A 24,534-nucleotide genomic window follows, 5' to 3' on the forward strand; every position below is an offset into this window, starting at 1 on the left:
CGCCGCCCCTGTGCCGCCTCTCCCGGGCAGCGGGAGCGGGTTCGTGCCCAGCCGGCCCCGGGAGCAGCGCTCCGTCCGTGCCGCCAGCCGGGCACGCAGGTGAGGCACAGCCGGGGCCGGGCAGCCTGGGGGAGCCGTGGCCTCCCGGGGCCGTACCGGGTTCTGGAGGGGCGGAGGTGTCGGTTCCGACAGCGCCCGCACCCCGTGGGGCTGAGGCGGACCCGGGTTCGGCTGCGCGGGGTCCCGGGAGCATCCCCTGAGAATCTCCGGAGCATCCCCCGAGCATCCTCGGACCATCTCCGGACCATCTCTGGACCATCCCCCGAGCATCCCCGGACCCCATCCCCCGAGCATCCCCTGAGCATCTCTGGACCATCCCCCGAGCATCCTCAGACCATCTCCGGACCATCCCCCGAGCATCCCCTGAGCATCTCTGGACCATCCCCCGAGCATCCCCTGAGCATCTCTGGACCATCCCCCGAGCATCCTCGGACCATCTCCGGACCATCCCCCGAGCATCCTCGGACCATCTCCGGACCATCCCCCGAGCATCCCCGGACCATCCCCCGAGCATCCCCGGACCATCCCCGGACCATCCCCGGACCATCCCCGGAGCATCCTCCGTCTCTCCCGGGTGGGTTTTGGGTTTGCCCCGTCTGTCAGCGACCCCGAGGGTGTGAGGTGCCCTGTGGCACACACAGCAATGAACGCCCTGTTGTGCTTTTCGTCTCTGAGCTGTGGGTAAAGCTGGTGGGAGGGCGGAGGAGCAAGGCTTTAAGTTTTCTGCTAGAATTGGCTATTGTAATGCTGAATTACCAAAATCGCCTGTCAGCCTGTTATTGATTCCTGCCACATACGTGAGTCTCTGACACGAGTGGCAGTAAAGGGCACCATGTGGAAGCAGGGATCTGTCAGATCCATTGTCCACTGGCAATTAACAAGGGGAAGGCAGAAGCTGCTCACGTTGTCACTCCAGTGAGGTTGATGGATTAGGAACCTCAAACATCACACAGTCAACCTGTTCTGTTTCTGGATACAATCCAAACAGTAGGTTTTTCTGTGCCTGGGGCAGTCATTCTGCCATATATAATTTTAAAGTGTATGGGACATAATTTATTTGAAATGCAGGGACTGTCACTGATTTCAGTAGCAGAGACTGCTACAGTGTGATGATGTTTCCTGTAATCTCCTCTCTATGTTGTAACTTTTATTTCATTGTTGTTTGGGGTTGCTTTTAAATATGGCTGCATGCTGAGCTAAGATCTTTGACTAAACCATGTGCAGTGACACACAGGTCCCTCTCCAGAGTTATTTGGTGTGGTACCCTGATGTGCAATTTGTTTAAATTTTCCTGTGCAGTACAGATTTTCCTTCATTTTTGGCATTTTAAGGTGTCCCTGTTAACAGGCTGAACCACCAGCTGTCAAAATGCATCTGTGAAATTGGCACAAATGAAAAATATTACTCAAAGTCACAATAAACAAGGCAGAGCTGAGAAGAAAGACTATTTTAAACAAAACTAGATTTGTCAGCTATTTCAATTCTGACCCATTGAAGGCTTTAAAAAGGAACAGAACTCTGCATCTGTTAAAAGTATGGTTATACTAACAAGTAAAATCTATTTGCTGGAGCCTCCCAGTTTATTTCTTGTCATCTGATCAATGTACCTTGTCAGGGCCACGTTCTTATCCAGTTCCAATAAAATGGTAAAAGAGATTACCTTAATCCACATCACTGGGGGGTTCAGCCTGAAAAAGGTGTCCTTCATCCATGGGCAGACAAGCAGCAGCTTTGGGCCTGCTGATGCCTGACCACAGCAGCAGCAGGATTCCCTGCTGCTCCTGGAATGATCCATGAAACATGCCAAAGGTTGTGTCCGAGGCAGGAGGTGGGGCACTGCAAATCTGCTGAAGGCTGCTGGTTGCAACAAGTGCTTGTTTGAGGTGTAGGTGTGTTCTGACAGGAGCCCAAGACCTTTCCTTCTCCTGGTCACTTGTCATGAGCAGCCTATGGAAGGGGGGTAATTCACTATAAAAAGATAATTGTTCCTTGACAGCAGAAGCAACTGTTACACTAAAAAATACCATCCAGTTTTAGATGAGTGAGTGAGCTGCAGAAATGAGCCAGCTGCCTGTGTGCTGCGTGTACATACACTTTCTAATCACATATCCTTTATGCCAGCAGGTATGTACCCACTGGTTAAATTAGTCTGTGTACACAATAATCATTCCTCCATGTGAAAGTGACCCAACTTTTATTTTTGCCTTCTAACAGTTTTCTTTCCTTAGCAGTCAAGCACAAGCTTTTTTCCTTCCTGCTGTTTGTTTTGTATTTGTTAGGCTGAAAGGAGTTTATACATCTCTTCAACTCACAAAAACAAAGTAGTAGCCATGAGATCTTTTGCTTTGTTTCTACAACCCCTCCCTACCTCTTCTCCTTGCCTTTTACCCTGCTGATTTGCAGAACTGGAGAGGATGAAAGCAATCAGCTGTGTTTACTACAGTTGCATATGGCTAATTCAGCTGCCAGCTAATTACTAAATTCACTGCTCAACATTCTCTGTCTTTATTTTATTTTTTTTCCCCTTCAGGAATGAAATAAAACTGCAAATTTATTTTCCCACCTAGGTGTCTGGACAAAATGGGGAATGGATTAGTGAAACCCAAGCACCTGAGGCAGCCCAATAGGCATGTGGCAAACCTTGCCATTGGCTGTGCTGCCAGCCACAAGTTTCTGATGGACCCATGCCTAGGCATCAATGTGATCAATGGGCAAGCTGATGTCCTCTGCAGCAAGGTACTTGAACTGGAAAAGGAGCTGAGGAGAAAAGATCAGCAGCTGCAAGAGAGCCAAAGCCATGTTGCTGAGCTTCAGGAGCAGCTGGCTATGCAGACTAAGGTCATAGCAGAGCTCACCAAGGAGCTGCAGAGCAAGTGTATACAGTTGAACAAGCTGCAGGATGTTGTTAGCACTCAAGGAGAGCACTCTCTTCAGCCTTCTCCATTTAAAGCTGCTGCTAATAGGAGGAGAGGAGCCAAGGAAGGTGTGTCTGCAGAGCCAACAACAAGGCTGTGTGATTTGAGCAGGCAAACCATGTTTTCCCTTGAAAAAGCAACAGTCCGAAAGGATTCCAGGTGAGCTCGCTTCAGAGGGCTTCAATGTTTGTTACAAGGTTATTACTTTTACCACAATTATATCCTCTCTTTGTGATAAATCAGGATTGAAGTATTTATCTGTTTCATGTAGGCTTTGCAGCTGTGGTAGGTGCTGGCTGAGGTTGTGGGGAACTTTAACCAAGAATCATTTGTGTCCCACAGATTTCAGATAAGAGCACTGGGTACCTTCTGTATTTCAGTGGAGAATCTCACAGGTTTTTGGGGATTTACCTTTATTGCCAGCTCCCTCCTTCTTCTAACAATCATGGTGTAGGAACTGAGTATTTCTTGTTCCTCTTTGAGTCCAGTTACACTTTACAGACTGTGACAGACCCAGGAATCTCTGTGGTCAGAGCTGACCTTGCAGACAGAGGTGTCAGACTGGCATCCTTCAGCATGACTCTTTTACCTTGCAGTGTAGAGATAGCCTGAGAGTCTGTTTAACATGGTGGTAGCCAGATTCTGCCTGGACTTCTGCCAGTGACTTTAGCGCCTTCAGATTTGTGGGGAGCTTTATTATTTGTGCCATATCTGAGTCCTTACCATCGTAGACCTGAGAGTTATGAGGCGTGTTTTCTCATCCATCATGTCCAGCACTGCACCTTAGAGGGTGCCTCATGAATCAGAAAGGCTGCCTGAGTCACCACAAAGAGCTGAGAACTTCAGCTAGCAGTGTTTTTCCAGAGTAAGGGAACTGCATTAATATTTTATCACAAGTGCCTGGGTAGCTTAAATCACAGTTTTAAGTGTGTTCTGTTTGTAACCTGCCTTCTCTTTGGCACCATCCTTGTACTGCAGTTCACCACATGGTTTTCCAGGGTGCTTTCAGAGACAGAATTGTGACAGCAGTGAGGAGTAAAGCCAGCAGAGAAGCCAGTGGATTAGCAAAGTGCAGCAGCCAGAACCAAAGCAAGTATTAAGCAATACAAATGTAGTGCATATCATTTTTTGATGTCATAGTGGTCAAAGCATTATTTGGTCTTCCAAATATTTTGGAAGCAGACATATGCCAGAAGAAGCACCACAAAGCTGTACTGCTGTGCACTGTTATTCCTCTAGGTTAGATTACCCTGTGATACATGTGCACATGTGTAAGACACCATCACTTGCTATTGAGACAGCCAAATGATGAAAGGCACAAACATTTGGTTTCCTTAGCTGGTCTGTAGATACTGTAGTAGGTCAAGTTCAGGTGGTTCAGATGCATAAGAATAGAGTGTAACCTCCATTGTCTACAGAATTCTGTCTGCTGTAATTAAAATACAGACTCTTTAGCCTGACAGTGTCTGTAGGGAAGTTTGGAGTTGTTGCTGTCCCTTTACAGAAAAAGGGCTGAATGCAGCCCCACTGCTGTGTGAGGTAACTTCACAGTGCTGCTGCCCAGCTGTGAAAGGAGCTGCCTCTGAAGGAGGGGAAGCTCCATGCTTCTTCAATTTGCATTGATTCCACAGTGTCACTGGTCCCTTTTAGAAATATTTGTAAAACAAATGGCACAGTTTGATGCTATTCATATGGCAGGGGTTTGAGCACCATAGTTTTGTTTGGAGTATCTCAGCAGGAATGATTTTGATGAAAGTTTTAGAAGCATGGTCTCCTGTTCTATAGTTCTGGAAGCTTTTGTGCTCAACTTGGGGTTATATTGGGTATTTGCAATTGTATGTATTGGGTTATATGCAATTACTGTATTTCATTGCAGTATTGTATACATGATGCAGGCCAGGATGAATCAAATTAGCAAGGCTGGTTTTAGATGAAAACTAAGTTAGAGCTTATATTCCAATAACCCTGTTGCTTTCAGCAGAAGGTAAGTTATGATCCCTATTTCTACACACAGTCCTCACCATAGCTACTTGGTTTTATTTTCCTGCCTCATCTCATCACCTTTACTTATTTTCAGTCATTACATGGCTAGTAACAATGTAAGTGTATTTACATGCCCTAGGTTTGTTCATTCCTGGATTGTCCTCAGGAGATTTTTCCCACATAACCTAGTTTTGATGACAACCTCCCATTGCTTTATGAATACAAAACAAGAGGAGGCCTTAAATGCCTGAGAAATCCATCAGGGTTTTGACTTTGTCAACATTGGGAGCATGGGGACTTGAAGGCAGAGTTTATCTTTCCTTCAGCAGTAAAAGGAAACTCACCAGCGGGGCCATAAAAGCCCCATCAGTGCAGAAGTTGTTTAATTGTGCTCATTTCTGGTGAGGACTTGAGGCTCTGCTTTACAGGATGCCCTTGAGCCAGAGCACACTCAAATCAATCAGAACCCACAAATTGCCAGAATGCACGCATGGCCACACATTCACCCACTGTTCATTTTTCCATGTTTTCTCCTTCTCAAAATCCAACCCCTGGGCAGCTCAAACACAGGCAGTCCTTGTCTTCACAAGTCCCCCACTGGCATGGATTTACTCCAGCAGGAAATGATGCAGAGTGTCTCAGGGAGCAGTGGGAACAAGGCTGCACCATCAGATTGCTCCACCAGGTGATTGCAGCACAGACAATTCCCTCACTGGGCAGGCTGCCATCCCACAAGGTGTGAACAGGGCAGGCAGAGCAGAAATGAGAGGAGTCCTCTGGAAAGGAATGAATGCTCACTGAATAACAAACCCCAGCCATGCTGGGCATTTCAAAACTTTGTGGTTTTTGTGTTTGCAACCAGTGAGAAGAAGCTTATCACAGATGCCCTGAATAAAAACCAGTTCCTGAAGAGACTGGAGCCTCACCAGACACGGGACATGGTGGAATGCATGTATGAGAGGACCTTCCAGCAAGGCAGCTACGTCATCAGGCAGGGAGAGCCAGGAAATCACATTTTTGTGCTCAAAGGTGAGTGTTGCTTACTGCTACAACTCACAAGTGCAAGGAACAGCAAAGGGGTTTAGAAGGTTTTGCAGGAAATCACAGTGAGGGTGCTTGTGCTCCTAAATAATTTGTCCCTGTGGAGGGCAGTGCAAGTTTTACTGTGATCTTTATGAAACAGAGCGAGAGCAATAAAAAGCACTTTGGAAACAAGAGTCTTGATTTAATGGTTTTTCATTACCTTTTTCATTTCTAAAAGCCCAGAAGCCAGAAATTCCTTTCTGCTGTAGCCAATCTTATCTTCTCCAGAGGAAGAGCAGGTATTATTTAAAATACAGAGAATTGCTCAATGGTGAAGCCACTCCTGAAATAAACTTACTTTTTAACCTTTATAAGATACCAGTTTTTCTGTGTATGGGAAGTTGAAAGATGAGGTCTGCATTCGTTGTTCTCAAAGCTGAGATTTAAAAAAAAAAAAAAAAAGGCTTGCTTGGGTTTTTTTTCTGGGGGGAAAAACAAAAACAAAAAAAAACAACAAACAAAAAAAAAACAGCAAAGCAAGCTAAAAGCTTTAGAATAAGAAGGCTTTCCCAAAATAAGGCAAACAAGCCTGCAATCTTTTATGTTGTCTGCTACTATGCCCCAAATTGTTTCTATCATCATTTCACCATTAAAAAAAAAAAAAAAAGTTTTTAATTTGCCCATTTCATCAATTGGGAACCACTAAAAGTCCCAGAGACTCATTTGAATTAGAGCTCACACTATAAGGAGTATGTTCTGTTGAGGTGGGAATATTTGAACAAGAGCAAACTGGTATATGTTGGAGAGCTCATTTTCTGGCTTCACATGGATGGGTTAGATGGAAAAAAATGGTGGTAACTGTGTTAGGAGAACAGAAATGTTACAGGAACAAAGAGGAGGCAGGATTTGTGATGGTGTGGTCATATTCTTGTAAGACAAAATAACACCTTGAAAACAGATGAAATATCAGAAAGAAGATGTGCACCTGGAACTTTTTCTCACATTAGAACCCTCCTTGAGGAGATGGTGTGTGCCTTGGACAGAAGAGGGCAGAACTTTCAGAGCACGTTTAAGGGAAGGTTTTTTGGGGCCATAAACTGTGAAGAAGTTCAGACTTTCTTTGACTTTTGCTAGTAAGGCTCCAGAACAACTTCTTGAATGAAGATTTAATGTGCTTTTAATTTTTCTCCCTCTCCTTTGTTTTCTGCATATATATACTCATACATTTATATGAAGTGATAAACCATGAGTAATTTCTTCTGTGATCACTATTTCAAGACTTTTTTTCTTTAGGACACACAAATGAGTGGTTTGTTGTAGCAAAGGTTTATCCCTTCAGGATTTAGAATGGCCCTCCCTTCCAGAGTACATCTGGATTAGCAGTACAATTAAAAAACAAACAAACAAACAAAAAAATCTTGACAGGTTTCTACATGTGCTTCAAAGCACATTTTGCATTGTTAGTCCCATTCCTGTATTTCAGGGAGTGGCAAAATCAGAAATGTGTTGATTGTTTTCCATTTAGTCTGTGCAGCTGAGCACAGGTTTAATACCTCTTATCCTGTTGATTTTTGACAGAGGGCAGTCTGGAAGTCTTTCAGCAGAATAAACTACTCTCCTCAATACCTGTGTGGACAGCATTTGGTGAACTGGCCATTTTATACAACTGCACACGGACAGCTTCTGTGAAAGGTACCTGAGGTTAAATACAGCAACTTTGCTCAAAATACTCAAAAATGTGGATTTTTTGTGAGATCCCTTTTATATCCGGGTTTTCTTTGAAGTTTGCATTTAATAGATGTTTGCATGCTTTGGTTATCTACAGTTAACTCACTTATTTCTTCCTTGAGTTCTTTCTGCTTGGGAACTTGAATAGTACTATGCCACAAATGTAATTCCATCTCTGACATAAACCTTGATAAACAATTAGGCACCTCCAAATTGTGCTGGTTAGCCTGATCTGTAGCATACTAACAACTAGGGCAGGACTGTGTTTTAATTTTGGATGCTTTAGTAGAGGTGGTGGTCTCTGGCTCTTCTGTTCTTGTGTCAAATGCAGTGCCAAGGATGGAATTATAGCAAGTTTGAAGGCATGTTAGAACCATGGTGTTTTTAGTAGAGTGGGTACAGTCTAATTAAAGAGGAAATCAAATATTCAAGAATGAGTTGTTTTTGTGCTTCTTTTAGTTCTGTATCATTGTTAGGTTGCTGAGTCTTGCCTGGATCCATTTTCAGCTAGCAGTCTGGATGGAGTTGTTAAGTGTTGTTCTGATATAAATGTTCCTCTTCCTGCATAAGACTGGGTTTACATCCATTAAATACCCCTTGATTCCTTTTCCAACATGCCATAATTGCTCTGTGACAAACAAGTAAGAGACTAAATATGGTTAACTTCATCATTTTTCCATTCTCCACCACTCCATAAATAATACTTTTGCTTGAAGACTAATTTCTGTTCTTGTCTAAATCTGCAGGGACTTGGTGCCACCAGTAAGTATAAAGAGTTCATGTTGACTTAAAAAGGAGCAAATGGAATAAAACAAGAAGTTGTTTGCTGTAAAAGCTTTTGGTCTTTCTTCCTGCACCCAGTTTGGGCACTTAGTCATTGCTGGCTATGCAGATGGAAGTTATTACATGTAATCTGTTTTTGTTGCTGCCTGATAAACAGAACAACATCAGTAATGTGATTATTTTTCTTACTAACATGCTGTTCTAATTGAATATGTTCCCTATTTTTCTTTTTTGCCTGCTGTATAGTATTAGCATTATAAAGTAGTGTTTCTGCATAATAAGATGTCAAGCTGCTTTAGGCCTTTGTTAGCATTAATTGGTTTTGGGGTAGGACAAGAATTGTCCAATTATGGACAAGAAGAGGTATTTGAATGTTTGCAATCATTTTAGAAATCCACCCCTCCCCAATAGCTTTTCCTGGCTTCCTTGTGGAGGAAGAAGAGTACAATGCTCAATTCCAAAACTGAGCATGAGTAGCAAACACACATGTGAAAACCCTCTCCTGATGCTGGATCTCCTGATTCCCTTTTCCTGCAAAACTCACAAGTGAAGGATTTAATCCAAGCAGTGTTTCAGTGGCTGCTGCTGCCCAGGACCACCTTCACAGGCAGTAGCTGTATGTGAAATTGGCCATGGGATTTACTCCTAAGTTTCTGAATTTATCCTTTTTATTTTAAATCTCATCTTTGAGATTGCAGGTGTTTTTCTAACTCTATAACCACTTCATTTAGTTAAGGTGCAAGATACAGGACATACATTTGCCATAGGCTGGATACTTGCCATGTTTTCTTCATGCAAAGTAAACTGAAAGATGTTATCTAGGGGAGAAATAAAACCAAAGTAGCACCTTTGTTCTCTCATCCAGCATCCAAAGTTATTTTTTGATCTATTCTGATAGATGGCAGAGTAAATGTGTATATTGTGTGCAATGAGAAATTACTGTTCTTCATTTTAAACCTGGCATTTGTGTTCCCTGTAAAAATGATTCTGTGTTGATGATAGATGGAGGGAATCAATTGCCCCAATTTTTTCTGTAAATTTTATTGTAAATTTTTAACAGTTTTGTCCTTCCTTAGAGCAGAAGGAAAACTGCTAAATATGGTATAGCATCTTTTAAAAGAAGAGATTAAATGTAATAGAAGCACCTTTTATTTTAAAAAATAACTGTTCTGTTGTGTTGATGATTGCACTCAGAGGCTGCTTAGTAGCTTGCATCTGATGCTGAATCCTGTGCCTGCTTATTGCATTAATAGTTTGATTATCTTTTGAAAATGCATCATTAATATTTTGATTACCCTTTATTCCCTTATATAATGGATGGTTTGGAAGAAAAGTGAGGATTAAATGAAATTAACTGTATTTCTTGATGTCTATTATTTCTATCTTAGTGCAGATCTCACAAACATTTGCATATAATCTGAATTAGAGTTAGATCCAAGCCACAGTGTTTAACATCACAGGTTTTGGAAAACCAACCACGTTCTGCTTTCTTTGAAATCAACTTCTTTGCATTTTACAGCTTTTGAGTGCAGTGACTGTCCATGATTAGAATAGATTTTCCCAAGTGTTCAGCCCTGTCATTTTCAAGGTTGTTCAGCATATGGAATTACATTTAAATCACTCTGTAGAGGAACCATTTGGAAATCTATTCCTTACTTTAGTGAGCATTGTTTAAGTGGGAATTTATTCTTTTGTAAGTCTGATTACAATAGGTGCTTGATATTTTAGAATTCAGCCTTGAGCCTTGTGAAATAGCCAGTCTGTCTTCTACTATGAATTGATGCTGTACTATCATCCATCAAATAATTTAGAAAGATTGCTGATTTTGTTCTTTTTTGTTGTTTTTTTCAAAGCAATCACTAATGTTAAAACATGGGCACTGGACAGAGAAGTGTTTCAAAATATCATGAGAGTGACAGCACAAACCAGACAGGAGCAATACAGAAACTTCCTTAGAAGGTAAATATGATTATTTTCTATTCCTGATACTGCTTTGTGCTATTTACTAAGGTGCACAACAATATTGTGCATGTCTTGTAAACAGATAGAAAAAGGTGTTCTTCTTGCAAATATGGCCTCAAAAGCCTGAATATTTGTCTTTTTCTTTTAAGATTCATAAGATTGTTTTCCACTTTAATTGTTTTTCTCCTGCATCACACTGATGCTTGAATGCCTTTAAGTAGTAGTATAAATGTACAGGAAACTTACAGGTCTGGAATTTAAAACAATATAATAAGTAAAATTAAGTCAATCCTCCAATAAGTAGTTCACTGCTGGAATAGATTAAGGAATATTCCTTATCCTTTGGAGATTTGAATATGAGATCTGCATGTCTCTCAACTTATTAACTAATTCCAACATAAATTACTAGGAAATCTGCAGAGCAGAGTAATTCTCTCCTGCAGGGAACACTGAGAGTGGTGCCATGCTCCTCATTAGGAAGAGGAAGAAATTAGAGGTTCCAAACCATAATTAGCTGATGTAATATTTTGTCTTTTTGATACAGAATGACCATTCTGTTATGCTTTCAAATCAGGATGCCAAGTCTGGCCATGCACAGAATGTCTTGTGTATTTTCACTTCCCTCTCCATCTTTGACTTTTATACACAATTCTTTGCTGAGTCTAAATAGAAAGAAATTTCTATAATTTCCTAAATTTTACAAGCCTGAGTGATCAGGGTGGGAGGTTTTTTTCATTCTTACCAGCAAGTTCACAAAGTTTTTCCTGTAATTGGATAATATTTCAATAGCTGTCCAAACAACACTGAAGTTTTTCCCTTTGATTTTGCAGTCTCTTTAGTGCACTTGAAAATATATTCTTGAACTGCTATAATGTCTTGGATATGTAATTGCTGGATTCTTTTGAAATCATTCCTTACACCCACTAAGGTCCTTCCTCTCCTGAAATACAAAATTGGTTTACAAACTGACCAATGTTTGCTGCATTTCTAAGTTGTGTGAGTTTTGTTGATCTAAAAAAACAGGAGGAGAATGTTTGAACCTTCCAAATTAAGATTTAGTTGTATACTGTGTTCACCACTAGTTTAACTAGTTATAAAATATAGCTGTAAAAATTGTATAGATGAGATCATAATTGTTAATGATAACTACTTTGAGTTGTGGGGCTTTTTTTTTTTTTTTTGTTTTCTGGAAGTGTGTCCCTGCTGAAAAACTTACCTGAAGATAAATTGACCAAGATCATGGACTGTCTGGAAGTGGTAAGATATTGTTAAATTTTTTCTGAATAGTATTCAGTGAGCTGCCAAAATAACAAAGGAGTATAAATAAAAAAAAAAAAAACAAAAAACATCAAGCTTTTTTAACATGAGAGTCATTTTGGAGTGATTGGAGTTGAATTGCAGGTTGGCAGAAAATAATAACATTTAGTGACATAGAAATAAGTTACATTTTGGCATCTAAGGAGTCAAGTAAGTAGTTAAGAGGATTTGTAATCTATCCTTTATTAAGATTAAATACAAACTTGTTCTCCAGGACTCTTCTGGTAATCAAATTTACTTCTTTGTGATGTGGATATGTAATGCTTTCATATTCCTTGGACCACATACACTGCAAAATGTAAGTGAAGAAGGCATTGGGTCCCCAGCACATGGTTCCAGCCAAATATCTGTGTGCCTTAGGGCTGCATTTGCAGCAGCCTTTGAAGGGAAATATATATACATATATATATATATATATATATATAAAATAGGGAAAGTTTTGATGTATTGATATAGCTGGGATTTTTTTCCAAGGGTATTGGTGACTCTTTACTCTTTTTGCATGGAGGCATGAAGGATATAGGAAAGTGAACATCAATGAAACACCCACATGTGTTATGAACTCAGCATAATAACCTTTCAGAGATTTATTGGACAATACTGTTTCTCATTGCCCCCCACCAGGAGTATTATGACAAGGGAGATTATGTTATTCGGGAAGGAGAAGAGGGAAACACCTTCTTTATAATAGCAAAAGGAAAGGTAAGGTGTAATAAATAATTATTTGTAAAGCAACATGTGCAAACACTTGTATCTCAAAAGCTGTCTTGAGGAGTGTGGTCTTCAATCAAAATGGTGCAGAGTGTTTTTGCACATGTTTTTAAGTTCACAATATAGTGATAAAATCCTGGAGCAGAATTGCAGAGGTTCAGAGAGCCTAGTTTTCCATTTACAGTGAACTCATGTCACACTGTTCTAATTAAAATGTAATTAAATTGTGTTCTGAAGCCTCTTGACACTGTGGCAGAGATGTAAAGGTAATTCTTTTGTAAATGAGATTTGACTCTACATCTCCTAGACGGTGCAATATCTAGTGGGCAAAACACAGACCTGAGAAAATCCAAGAAGTGATGGAGTCGTAGGGTCAGGGGAGAATGGCCTTTGAGGTGTCTCAGAATCCTTTCCTCTGTTAGTTCCACAGGAGCAAGGCAGCACCTTTATCCCTCAGCTGATACCTTGGAGGCTGACACTTATTTAATTCTAAAGAATTCAATCAGGAGACCTTTCCTCAATAAACTTCCAGTTTCCAGAATATCCCTGTGTCTGTAGATATCCTAGTTTGGTTTAGCATGGGCATCAGCAGGATGTGCTCCTGTGGGGGGAGAGTTTCACGAGGGGAAATGTGAATTAATGCTTCTGAAGTGCTGCCTATTCAGCTGAGAAGGTAAAAAACTCACAGGACATCTGCCCACTGCAGGAGCTGAAATATTTTTCAGTCTTTCATTAAAATGTGACTTATTCTGCTCTGTTTGAGATGGTATGAGGAGATGTTGAGGGGTTACCAGTAATGAATATATTCCTTCTTGCCAACAAAAATCAGAGAGGGATCAGGGAATTTTTGGTAGTAATTTTTGATGGAAGGGGATAACTATATATATTGTAATTCTTTCTGCAGTGTTACTGAGTTTAAGACATTTCTGAAATACACAGAAGGAAAAAATCATGCAATACTTTGAAATTTTACTTTACTAAATTTTTGTTTCTGTGCTTTGCAGGTGATAGTTACCCAGAGCACTGCAGACCACTCACAGCCTCAGGTGATTAAAAATCTACACAAAGGAGATTACTTTGGAGAAAAGGCTCTCATTAGGTTAGTTCAAATTGTCTGATTCATGATGTGTAGGATTTTAATTGTCCCAGCACTGTGTGTCTGATTCTACAGCTCATGGCTGTTCTGAATATAATCTTGTTTTTGATTGTAAAGCCAGTAGATGTAGGTAGTGACCAAATTTGTGTTAATGTTTTGACGGGCTGTAGAGAGCTTGAAAGTTTACACTGGCATCCACCTTTGGTTTTCCCTGTAGAAGTCAAATTTGGCCCTCTGCACTGTGGATTATTGTTAATACTTCAGTAAAATCTGGGGTAAGAACTTGTGCCAGGTGGTTTCAGAATGGGTAAGATCCATCATGACTGGAATGTGCTCTTGTTTCCATTGCCCATGGCAGTAAGAAACAGAGAGAAGGAGTCACACAGTACATATTTATATGTGTGATGGAGTAGGGAATCACTTGGGTTTGGGGATGTTTTATATCCAAGGATCATTTTAGAAATCAGAGAAAATCCTGATGTAGTGATGATGACATCTGACCCTAATTTCTTGCTAAGGGGTGTCATGATCCCAAAACTGTGCTAGACCATTACAATGGCTAGCAAAAAGCTGAATTTTGTGTTTGGTGCAGCAGCACTAACACAGGTAGAGGCTGCTGAGGCCTTTGAGGAGTTTCACCAGAGCAGCTGTGCCCCTCCATGGGTGCAGTGTGAGGTTCCCTGAGGATCTGGACGTGCTCTGAACTGTCCTGATGTGTTTCCATCCCCAGTGACGACGTCAGGTCAGCGAATGTGATTGCGGATGAGAACAGCGTGGAGTGCCTCGTCATAGACAGAGAGTGAGTGACTCACTGCAGGGCAAGGCTGCCAAACCCTCTCTGCAGGCCACCTGCCTCCAGGGGTTAGTGGGACTTACTGGAGGCACCACTGTTCCTTCAATGAGGGAGTGGTTGTGCTGGGAATGCTGGTGAGGAGAGGCTGACAGCAGGTGCTGGCACAGATGCTTAAGAGCAGCTCAGAGTTATTAGTTCTCTTTCTCTCCTTGCAGTGGTGATGTTTGCCCTGATCTCCTGGGTCAGAGGTTCCCTTAGGAACCTTACTGCCTGTTCTTGTCAGTGGAGAGCAAGGCAAAGAGGGCATTCAGTATAACTCTGCCTTCCTGCTCCATTTAGGGTCCACAGCATCCTTTGTTTTCCTTTTGTTACTGATATATTTGAAGACTCCTCTCTTCTTGTCCTTGACATCCTCAGCCAGATTAATTCCAGATGGCCCCCAGCCTTCCTTGTCTCATTTATATTTATCCTGACAACCTCTCTGTATTATTCCAAGTAACCTGACCCAGCTTCCATCTCCTGTGTGTTTCCCACTTAAGCCTGACTAAACACAGGAGTTTATTTCTCTGCACAAGCCTCTTGCCCCTTTTGCCAGATTTCTTGATACAACCTTGAGTGTCAACCAACTTCAGCTGGGTCATGACTTAGAAGTTCAACAGTTTATAATGTTTCATTTGTGTTTTTAGGACATTTAATCAAACAGTTGGAACTTATGAGGAGCTGCAGACTTACCTGGAAGGTTATGTGGCTAATCTGGCCCAGGCTGATGAAAAGAGACATGCAAAGTAAGTCAGATCTTTTGTTTCTTATACCTATAGCAGGTAATTATTAAAAAGAGTGATAGATATGTAAATAAAATAATGGGTGGTAGTTGGAGATGGACCATTAGGAATGACAGCAGTCACTGTAATAGAACAGTGTGGCTGTGCTTATGGAGCCCAACAAACTTTTTCTGATACAAAAATTACATAGAATCTCAAACAAGAATTCACTCTATTCCTGGAAAACTGAGCACAGAAAAAAAGGTGATGTTGTTTTTACCCCTGAAGGCCAACTTTAACTCTGGATGAGTTAAGGAAATTGTATTGCTGTGCAAAAGATTGTGATACTTCAAAAAGAAAGAAGCAGACATAAAAGAAACAGTTTATTTTTAATGTTTAGTGTAACACTGATGGTATTGATGTCTGCTTTTAGCTATGGGCCACAATTTTGGTTTGTGTGACTCTGATTTCAGTCTGAGCACTGCTGGAAGGTTAGCAGAGGGTGTTTTTCCTCTGGTTAGAAATACAGCTGCATTCTTATTTCTGATCATTCTACTGGAACTGGTACACAGTCCTTCAAGCATTGCTTCTCCAGCTTGGAGTGCCCAAAATTTTGCAGCTACCCACATTATTATGAATCTCACCAGGGATCAGCTCTTGCTAAAATTACTGTCAATCCACTCTGAATTTCAGTAGCATTTTTCTTCTAATTTACTTCAGAAGGATTCCATTAAGATTCTGTTAGGAAATAAGAAGGATTTTCTTTCCTCCTTCTCCTTTTCTCCTTTTTCAATTTCCTTTCCTTTATATAGGATCATTAAAAGTAATGGCAAGGAAAAGCACTAACCTATTCTAATTTTCTTAATGCAGAGGAAGATCCTTCTGTGGACAATTGACCAAAGAGGTGTCTTTGGAGATGATAGAGCTGAAGGAGAAAGTAGCCCAGTTCCCTCCTGCCCCATTCCAGAATTTAGAAGTTGTCACAACTCTGGGTGTTGGTGGGTTCGGAAGGGTTGAGCTTGTAAGAGAATGTTTTAAAATTATTCATGTAGCTCTCTGTCTTGGATGATTGATTTAGCCACTGAATAATGTGGAGGATTTTGGTATTCTGTGTGCTTGTGTCCCTCAGGCAGAAATAATTCTCCATAAAGCAATGCATAGTTAAAATAAACATTACAAGTCTTGGGTATTGAAAGAAGCAAATCCATTCTTGTGTGCCTCCATCTCCTGCTGTTGAAAGCACCTTCCTGGTCACACATAGCCATCAGTTTGTGCCTGTGGAGTTCACTCTGTGCCCTGAATGGCAGGAGTTTTTCCAGGACTCTGCCTGGACCTGGAGCAGTCTGATGCTGCCAGAGCTGCTCTGTGTGTCCCACAGCACTCCCAGCCAGCTGAGCTGTCTCTGGGCTGGGCTCTCTGGGAGGTTTCCAGCAATCTGCAATGGCTCCTTTGAGTCATATTCAATAGCCTGGACATCTGTGCTTCTGGGATACCAAGAGCTTCATTACCCAAAGCCTTAAATCCCACTCACCCCTGGCTGAGTTGCAAACGTCTGACAAAAACCTGAGTGCTTTTTGTGCAGGCTGCTGAAAGTAATAGTAAATCAAAGGAGACTTTGTGCTTTTAGTGAAGTCAATAATCTTTTACAGTAGTTAGATCATCAACTGTTTCGTTCTGATTCATGCTTCACAAAAAAAAAAAAATTAAAAAAATCCACACTGGAATTCTACTGCAGCATCTGAAACTAAGCTAAGAATTGAATTCTCATCCAGCTGTAGAACACAGATATCTGTTTCCTTCATTTCCAAGAAGCCCTGTTTTTACTTCCATCTTTTTATTGCATATTGGATAATATTTCTGTGTAATGCAAAATCACTTGTACATATTCTTCCTAAACTGCCTCTCCTTTTTGTTCTTTTGTATCATGCTGGTGATTAGAAATTTTAAATTGAAATTGGTATCCACTGTGATAAAAACCCATTGTGATATGTAGCACCTATCCAAGCTGCTGCTATTTGCTATATATAAAATTAACAGAGGAAACGTTTCACTTTATGAGTGGGGACTGGGAAACTAAAATATCTGATGCTTGGCTTAAAATCATACATAACAGTTCTGCAGAAAATCTGGAATTTGTCCCTTGTTACAACCATCAATTTCAGTTCTGTGCTGTGTTAGAAAAGATGGATATCAGTGTATCTACTGACAATGATTTAGTAAAACATCCTTTGCCTCATTTTTCATCATTTTTATTCACAGGTTAAAGTTAAAAATGAGAACATGGCTTTTGCTATGAAATGCATAAAGAAGAAACACGTAGTGGACACCAAACAGCAAGAGCATATTTATTCTGAGAAGAAAATCCTTGAGCAGATATGTTCTCCATTTGTTGTCAAGTAAGTTGAGCATAAGGTTTCATTGATTTTTGTCCCCCAGGGCAGCACTATTAGGAATGAGGCTTGGCACACATGAGTTCTGGAGGAAAGACACTGCAAGCCTTGCTTTTAATTTTGCTTTTCCTGAATTGCTTCTGTCTGTCTCCCCAGGCTGTATCGCACATTCAAGGATAACAAATACGTGTACATGCTCCTGGAGGCTTGCCTTGGAGGGGAGCTGTGGAGCCTGCTGAGAGACAGGTACAGCAGGCACAGCATCACCTTGCCCTTTAAAGTCAGCCCAATGGGCTACTGAGCAGGTTCTCCATTCAATGAAAAGATGTTTGGTTCAGTTTGGTTAATATGCTGGTTATAACATATTATATATTATATTACCTGGTTAATAACTGAGATGTTTTCAGAACTTGTAACTATTTTTGTTCCAGAGGCAGCTTTGATGAATTCACCACCAAGTTTTGTGTTGGGTGTGTGACAGAGGCTTTTGACTATCTGCATCAAATTGGAATTATCTACAGAGACCTGAAGCCAGAAAATTTAATTTTGGATGCTGAAGGATATATAAAATTGGTAAGATGCAATCCGTTGTAATGTTACCTTTTTGTGCCTGTATCCTGTTTCTTTGCAGGGGGGATATAGGCAGCAGGTAATTATAGAACCATGATCCTGGAGTGTAGTAACTCTCATGCTTCAGCAGTAAAGAGGGCAGGCTCCTCATTGCACAATGAGAAATAGAGGCATTGCAAAGCCACTGCAAGCCATGGGCAAACTGGGGAATTGCAGCCTCTTGCCACAGAATAAACAGCAAAAGAAAAATATTCTCCCAGCAGTCAGTTTTATTGTAAGAACAGAAACCACATTTCCCAGGTGCAGAATTACCTCCCTGTCCAGGCTCAAACAATCATAGTTCAGCATTCATTGATTCAATTTGCAATCATAGGTTCCCTCTCTCTGTAGAGAGGGAGCACAGAAAAGAACTGCCATGGGAAGTGCAACAGGAATACCCTTCAGTGAGCTGGAAATATCCATTCTGAAGACAATGAGCAACCCACTGCTTTCCAGGGACAGTAAACCTCATGTCCTCAAGGAAATTGTGGGTTGTTCTCCCCAAAAGGAAAACTACTCAGAAAATTACTTGTGATAATAGATGGATCTGTTTTGTAACATTCAGTAATCCTGTGGAATTACCTCTTTCTCCTTCACAAATACTCTGTGCAGTGGTTCCAGCTGTAAACTAGCAGCCCCAGGATCTTTGCAGGAAGTGAGGAAGCAATTAAGACCTTAAGGCTTCCCAGTGCAAAACTCCCCTGCATTTGCAGCATATGTTGATTTTGCTCAGGTTGATTTTGGATTTGCAAAGAAGATTGGATCAGGGCAGAAAACCTGGACGTTTTGTGGAACCCCTGAGTATGTTGCCCCTGAAGTCATCCTGAGTAAAGGCCATGATTTCAGCGTGGATTTTTGGTCCCTTGGGATTCTTGTGTATGAACTCCTCACTGGCAGGTGAGTGCCTCCTACTCAAAGTTCTTACCTAGTTTGTTTGTTTTTAGAAATCTTTCCACTCCATTTTTAAATAGCCTTGAAAAATTGCACTTCTTCATGCATGTCTTACCTTCCATCATTTCAGAAATGTCACAGACCAAGTGGGTTACAAATTCTCAGCTCTGGCTTATCCAGACACAAGCTGTAATTGGCAGGTGTGGGGCTCCTGTAGCTGCTGCTGCTGTTTCTGTGAGGAACAAGCAGGCTGTTCTCTCCCCCATCAGTGGGTGATGGGGTGCAGGGGGTGGGTGAACTGCAAGCAGGGCTCTCTCTTCATCTTCCTGCACACTTCCATCACAGCTGTTTGGGAATGCTCAGTGGCAATACAACGTGGAAGCTTCTCTGAGTTAGGCTTAGAGGGACACATGTGGTCATACATTTTGCCTGGTACCTTCTAACTTCAAGCCTTTCTATTATCTTAAACAGGCTGAAAGGGTGAGGGTTGTAAAAGTAGGAAGGTGGGCTTTTTTTCATATTTTTTCCATATTCTCAATTATTTACTGAGGTAAGTATTGGCCACATCTGCTCTTGCCAGATGTTCCATTTACCAGTGTTGCTTTCTTTTTCTAGCCCACCATTCTCTGGGGCTGACCAAATGATGACATATAATTTGATTCTCAAAGGCATTGAAAAGCTGGATTTTCCTAAAATAATAACAAGGCGACCTGAGGATTTGATCCGCAGACTCTGCAGGTAGGAGGGGCAGTGTGGGGAAAGCCTGGGTGCAGATAAATTGATCTCTTTTAGGACTCAGACTGGGGCATTGAATTTCTGACAACTTCATTTGGAATTGTTATGCATGGCCTGATCCATCCTGGTTATATTCAGTATGCATTGCATGCCCCTGTGTGTGTCACACCTCTGAGTCTGCAGAGGCTCTGGGCTTTCTCTGTAGCTGGGATTTTTTTTTTTTTATTTTCTGAAAAACATCTCTGAGAAAATTTATTAAGTGGGGGCTGAGGAAAGAGCTGAGGAATTTCATTTGCAAATTAAGCACATTGTTAAGAAAAAAGGTTCCAAAACTATTTAAGCATATAGATTCTGCAGAAAACATAAGGCACTTAAAGTCCTTTAGAAATATATCAAAATATATAGGGCCAGCCTAACTCAATGGCCTGCACAACCTCTGGTTGGTGACACTGACTTTGGATTCCAGCTCCTGGGGGATTTCATCCATAGCACCAGAAACAGTGTTCAACATTCTTGTGTACCACAACTGAAATCATCTTTGGAGCTGTAAACTTTGATCTGCCTCCTTTTGTAACTCAGACCTGCTGGCCAGGAATAAAAGAAAAAAGGATGTGCAGCTAAACCTCAGCCTGTGCTGATTTCCCTGTGCTGCTTCTCACAGCTGAGTGATGCTGTTTTAACTTTCTAGAAGGTTTCTCCATCCTCAGAAAAAAGGAGCAGTGAGGCCACATGTTTTATGCAAGCTGTGCAACTGTTAAGTGCAAGCAGTTAGGACCTATAAATGCTCTTTTTAAAATAGGGATATTTTATATATTCTTATCCTTATTCTTTTTTTCTCTCTGTTATTTTTTTTTTTCTTTTTTTAAGGCAAAACCCTACAGAAAGATTAGGCAATTTGAGGAATGGAATAAATGACATCAAGAAGCATAGGTAAGCAAGAGATACTTCTGAGAAGAAAGTTTGGGGTTTAATTTGAAATATTTTTAATATGTTAGAACCCAAACTGGTGAGCTATAGACATCTGTGTTGCTTTTGAGTATTTTTGCAACTACAGCAAGCAACAATATGAACATAAATCTTCAGCATGATTATTTAGAAATCTTATTTTTTACTGGTTTTGCTGCAGGTTGTTGGAGTTGCAGGTGTAAGAGTTTAATTCAATTCTCAGGGAAATCAATGCCTGTTCAGCATCTGCCTCTCAGACCTCCTGAGCCTTCAACATTTACTTTTTAAGAATGAGTAGTTAAGAGCTCCAGAGCAATAATTTCAGGGTTTTGTCCTCTTTCTTGTAACAAAGTCTTTCTCATAATGAATTTTTCTAATGCAAGTCTTTCTCCTAACAAAGAAACCCCTCTGAATGTAAAAAATGTAAATTAAGCATTTTCTGCTTTCCCCTTTTATCTCAGTTGTTTCTAAGCCCTACACTTTGTGCTTGGGGAAAGCAATTCTTTGATTTTTCTCGTCTCCCCTTCTCATGCTGTACAAAGGGTGGCATTCCAAGGAGACACACAAGTCTCTGCATGTATTTCTGCCTGTATTAACCTGCCAGTTTCTGCACCTCCTCCTGCAGAAATGCCAAAGTGCCTGGTGGTCCAGAAGCTGCCCATGCTCTAAATTCCTCCTTCTAACTGTGTTGTTACAGCAGAAAAAAGGCATGAAAAAAGGCTTCTTACAGCCCTTGTTCAAGTGATTTTCAGCTCTTTGTGGTATAATTTCAGAAAAGAACTTTCTCTTTTGGTCTCTCCCTGTCTTTCATCTCTTTTCAATCAGGTGGTTGAGTGGCTTTAACTGGGATAGTCTGAAAGTGAGGAAATTAACATCACCTTTGAAAAGAGAGGTATTGGCTTTGGCTTTTTTTTTATCATAATGCTTTACTAACACAGCTTGCCTACAAAGGAGAACTGATGGTGATAGATAGCAAAATTTCCCAAGGATGCATTTGAATTATTGCAGTTCAACATTTTTTTAGTGAAAATTGAACAAAAGAGAGAGAGAGACAGCAAGCAATACATAACTTGCAATCAGTCAAGTAATGGAAATATTATTCTGCCTGTGTACTTTGCATTACATTTTCACCATTACTAGAACAAATGGTGTTTGGTCAGAAACTAATATTGAAAAAATATATCTCCCTTGGTAATGGGCACATTATTAAGATGCACTGTTCATATTACTGTGAAGAGTACAAATTCCTGTGTTCTGCTATTGAGTTCCAACACATCCTTGAGTAAGCTCCCAGTTTTAAATGCCCTATTTGCTTTTGCTCTAAGATTAGGGTAAAGCATTTGAAACTCACTTGGATCTTAATTTAAAACAAAAAGTAATTCTAAGGTCTGCTTTGGGTAGCAACCCTATGAGTGTAGATTTAGTCTTAAATAGAATCCAAATTGTGCAGTGGGGCCCAGTTTTCTTGCTGAATTACAGGGTAAAATCAAGAATTTTATAATACTTGGGAAGTCCTTTTATATAAGAAGGCTAACACCACTGTTCTATTGTACAATGTAATTACTGAAGGTATTTCTTTTAAAGAATGAGGAATTGCATCCATTGAAATATATCATCTATATCATATTAGCCTTCCATGTTGGGAACAACAAAAATTATGCATAATCAATAGAGAACAATTTCAAAAGTTCCTTTCTGAAACACCCTTTTGTTTGTGTTCTCAATGTCCTAGCTGTCTGGACCGACTGATTACAGCTACTTTGACAGCTATCCACCTGAAGTGGGAAGCCCTCCAGATGAACTTTCAGGCTGGGACAAGGATTTCTGATCATTTTTTCCTTCTGGCACATTTTTAGTGATTCATAGGCATCAGTTCTATCTTGTTTCTTGCATAAAATGAAGTTACACGAATTAAGCAGCACTCCTTGAAGAACAGAAGACAGTACAGAATCAGAACTTGTTTGGATAATCCACTAAAATCTGTGCATTTTATAACAAGGGCATGCATTCAGTCAGCAGCTGTAACTGAATTATCTTTTTTTTTTTTTTTTTTTTTTTTTTTTTACACAGTGTCTCTATGAATATTTTCAGATACCATTGATCAGATCTATGGTTTTGCCACTAAAAATATCACTAGCTACAATTTTGATATTAACAAGGTTACCCTACATCTTTTTTTGGGTGGAGAGGTTGGGTATCAGAAGCCAACAGTTGTGACATTTGTCAGTAGCTAAAAGTATAGGCACTTATTTTTCTTTTTCTCTGCTCTGTTTGGCTTTTCACCCAAAATGTCCTGTATTGCACTGATTCAGAAATGTATAGAAAAGAGACTTTTAGTAAAGGGTTGATTTGATTTAGCTGTAGCTAAAAGGTTATCACTGTGTAAACTGCCTCTGTCAGTCTAGTTTTGCTCCAGGTTGGATATGTGAGACTATCAAACAAAAAGATGTATTCATAATAGAAGTTGCCTAGAGAATCAGACTGTGCTGTGCATTTCCCTTACTGCTTCAAAGAGCCATGTGCCTTCCTTTAAATGTTTTGCTTTTGTGTAGTGTGAAGATAAAATAGATGGACAAAAAGCTTTTACCTTGCAGGGAAAAAATGCAGATGGATGTTGTGCATTCGTGGCTTATACAGAAAAATTCTGCTGCTCTGTGTTAGGAACCCCAACTGCTGTTGAAATAGGGATGTTCCTGGCTCTCATGCTGGGTTTATGGGATGGAAGCATCTGCAGCCACTGTTTGGATTTATTTCAGCTCCTGCTGAGACCAAGTCCAATCTAAATTTCCATACTGAAGCTGCTGCAGCAATGCTGGATGGAAAACCTCCCGGGCAACTTGCACTGTGTGCTCAGGGTTTAGTTACCCACAGCTGCTGGATCATCCCCCTAGCTGCTGGTCATGACTTTTCCCACTGGGAAGGGGGAAATGGGGGAGGGAATACCCCAGGGGCAGTTCCATGGTTTGTTCCATGGTTATAATTATTTTTCACTAATGGGTGATCATCGCTTTGACAGCAAATCAATTCAAATATTTTGTATAGCCTTCAGCCTGAATAAGGCAATATAATATTTTCCATCTAATTCAGTGAAGGTTGGATGGAGCCCTTGAAAGAAGACACTACACATTTAACTGGTTTTGTTTCTGTCTGTCTGCAAATTGTTATGGAAACTTGCAGCCAGCAGAGTCTGTGCAAAGTGGAATCAGAGAGGGTGGACCAGAGGCTGTGAGCTGTAGATGGTTGCAACTTAACTTTGTTTAGTAATACCAAAGACTAAATTTTATTTTTTGGATTTAGATGAAGCTCTAGACAATTAGGTATTTGTGTTTCTCCGTGCATCTGTCTTTCCCTCATAAATATTTTTATTACAGTAAAAATAATACTGTAACAAGTTTTATAAAAAGCTTTTGAATGTATTTTTCCATGTATTTATATGTAGTTTCCTTATATATATAAAATATTATTGGGATATATATATATGTTTTTTAAGTGGAAAAAATAGCTGTATGATAAGTTTAGTGCAGTTAGCATTGTCTATGCAGCTGTGGGATAAATTTCCTTTACAAAGTTTAATTTAGCTTGTTTATTTGTGTGCAAATAAAGTAAGCTTACAATGTAATGAGAAGGACATTGGTTTTTTTTACAAGCACATTCCATACAGCAGTTTAGGTTCATAGATTGGATTCTTGTCTATGTGATTCAGAAGAGAGAAAAGGTTACCCTGGAGAGAGAGTCACTGATGGCATTTCTTGCAGCATGTCCCCCGCTCAGATTTTGCTTTCCCTAGTGGATTTGAGAAAATGAATGTATAAAAAGTTGCAATAAATGAGGT

General features: G+C 40.5%; 1 protein-coding gene across 3 annotated transcripts; it reads left to right on the forward strand.

Annotated features, from left to right (window-relative positions):
• On the forward strand, window positions 1-24,321 carry PRKG2 (protein kinase cGMP-dependent 2). 3 transcript variants are annotated; one of them, XM_079307267.1, is made up of 19 exons: window positions 1-99; window positions 2,628-3,134; window positions 5,821-5,987; window positions 7,560-7,673; window positions 10,346-10,451; window positions 11,648-11,711; window positions 12,396-12,473; window positions 13,487-13,581; window positions 14,309-14,377; window positions 15,058-15,156; window positions 16,003-16,153; window positions 17,392-17,528; window positions 17,679-17,768; window positions 17,954-18,095; window positions 18,865-19,028; window positions 19,638-19,760; window positions 20,625-20,687; window positions 21,528-21,594; window positions 22,435-24,321. In XM_079307267.1, the coding sequence occupies exons 2-19, from the start codon at window positions 2,641-2,643 to the stop codon at window positions 22,528-22,530; spliced, it is 2,319 nt and encodes a 772-aa protein (XP_079163393.1). In that variant the 5' UTR covers window positions 1-99; window positions 2,628-2,640; the 3' UTR covers window positions 22,531-24,321. The 3 variants fall into 3 exon arrangements, with proteins under 3 accessions (XP_079163393.1, XP_079163394.1, XP_079163395.1); XM_079307268.1 differs by lacking the exon at window positions 21,528-21,594 and having other exon boundaries at window positions 22,435-22,720; XM_079307269.1 differs by lacking the exons at window positions 1-99; window positions 2,628-3,134; window positions 5,821-5,987; ... (5 more) ...; window positions 14,309-14,377; window positions 15,058-15,156 and having other exon boundaries at window positions 16,004-16,130; window positions 22,435-22,720.
• The last annotated feature ends 213 nt before the right edge of the window (window positions 24,322-24,534 follow it).

The sequence above is a fragment of the Erithacus rubecula genome (genome assembly GCF_903797595.1).
Source record: "Erithacus rubecula genome assembly, chromosome: 5".
Taxonomy (NCBI): domain Eukaryota; kingdom Metazoa; phylum Chordata; class Aves; order Passeriformes; family Muscicapidae; genus Erithacus; species Erithacus rubecula.

Coding starts and splice junctions, on each gene's coding strand:
- PRKG2 (XM_079307267.1), top strand. CDS start 2,641: ATGGGGAATGGATTAGTGAAACCCAAGCACCTGAGGCAGCCCAATAGG. Junction 17,529..17,678: donor TGTTCTCCATTTGTTGTCAA/GTAAGTTGAGCA, acceptor CTGTCTCCCCAG/GCTGTATCGCACATTCAAGG. Junction 19,029..19,637: donor TATGAACTCCTCACTGGCAG/GTGAGTGCCTCC, acceptor TTCTTTTTCTAG/CCCACCATTCTCTGGGGCTG.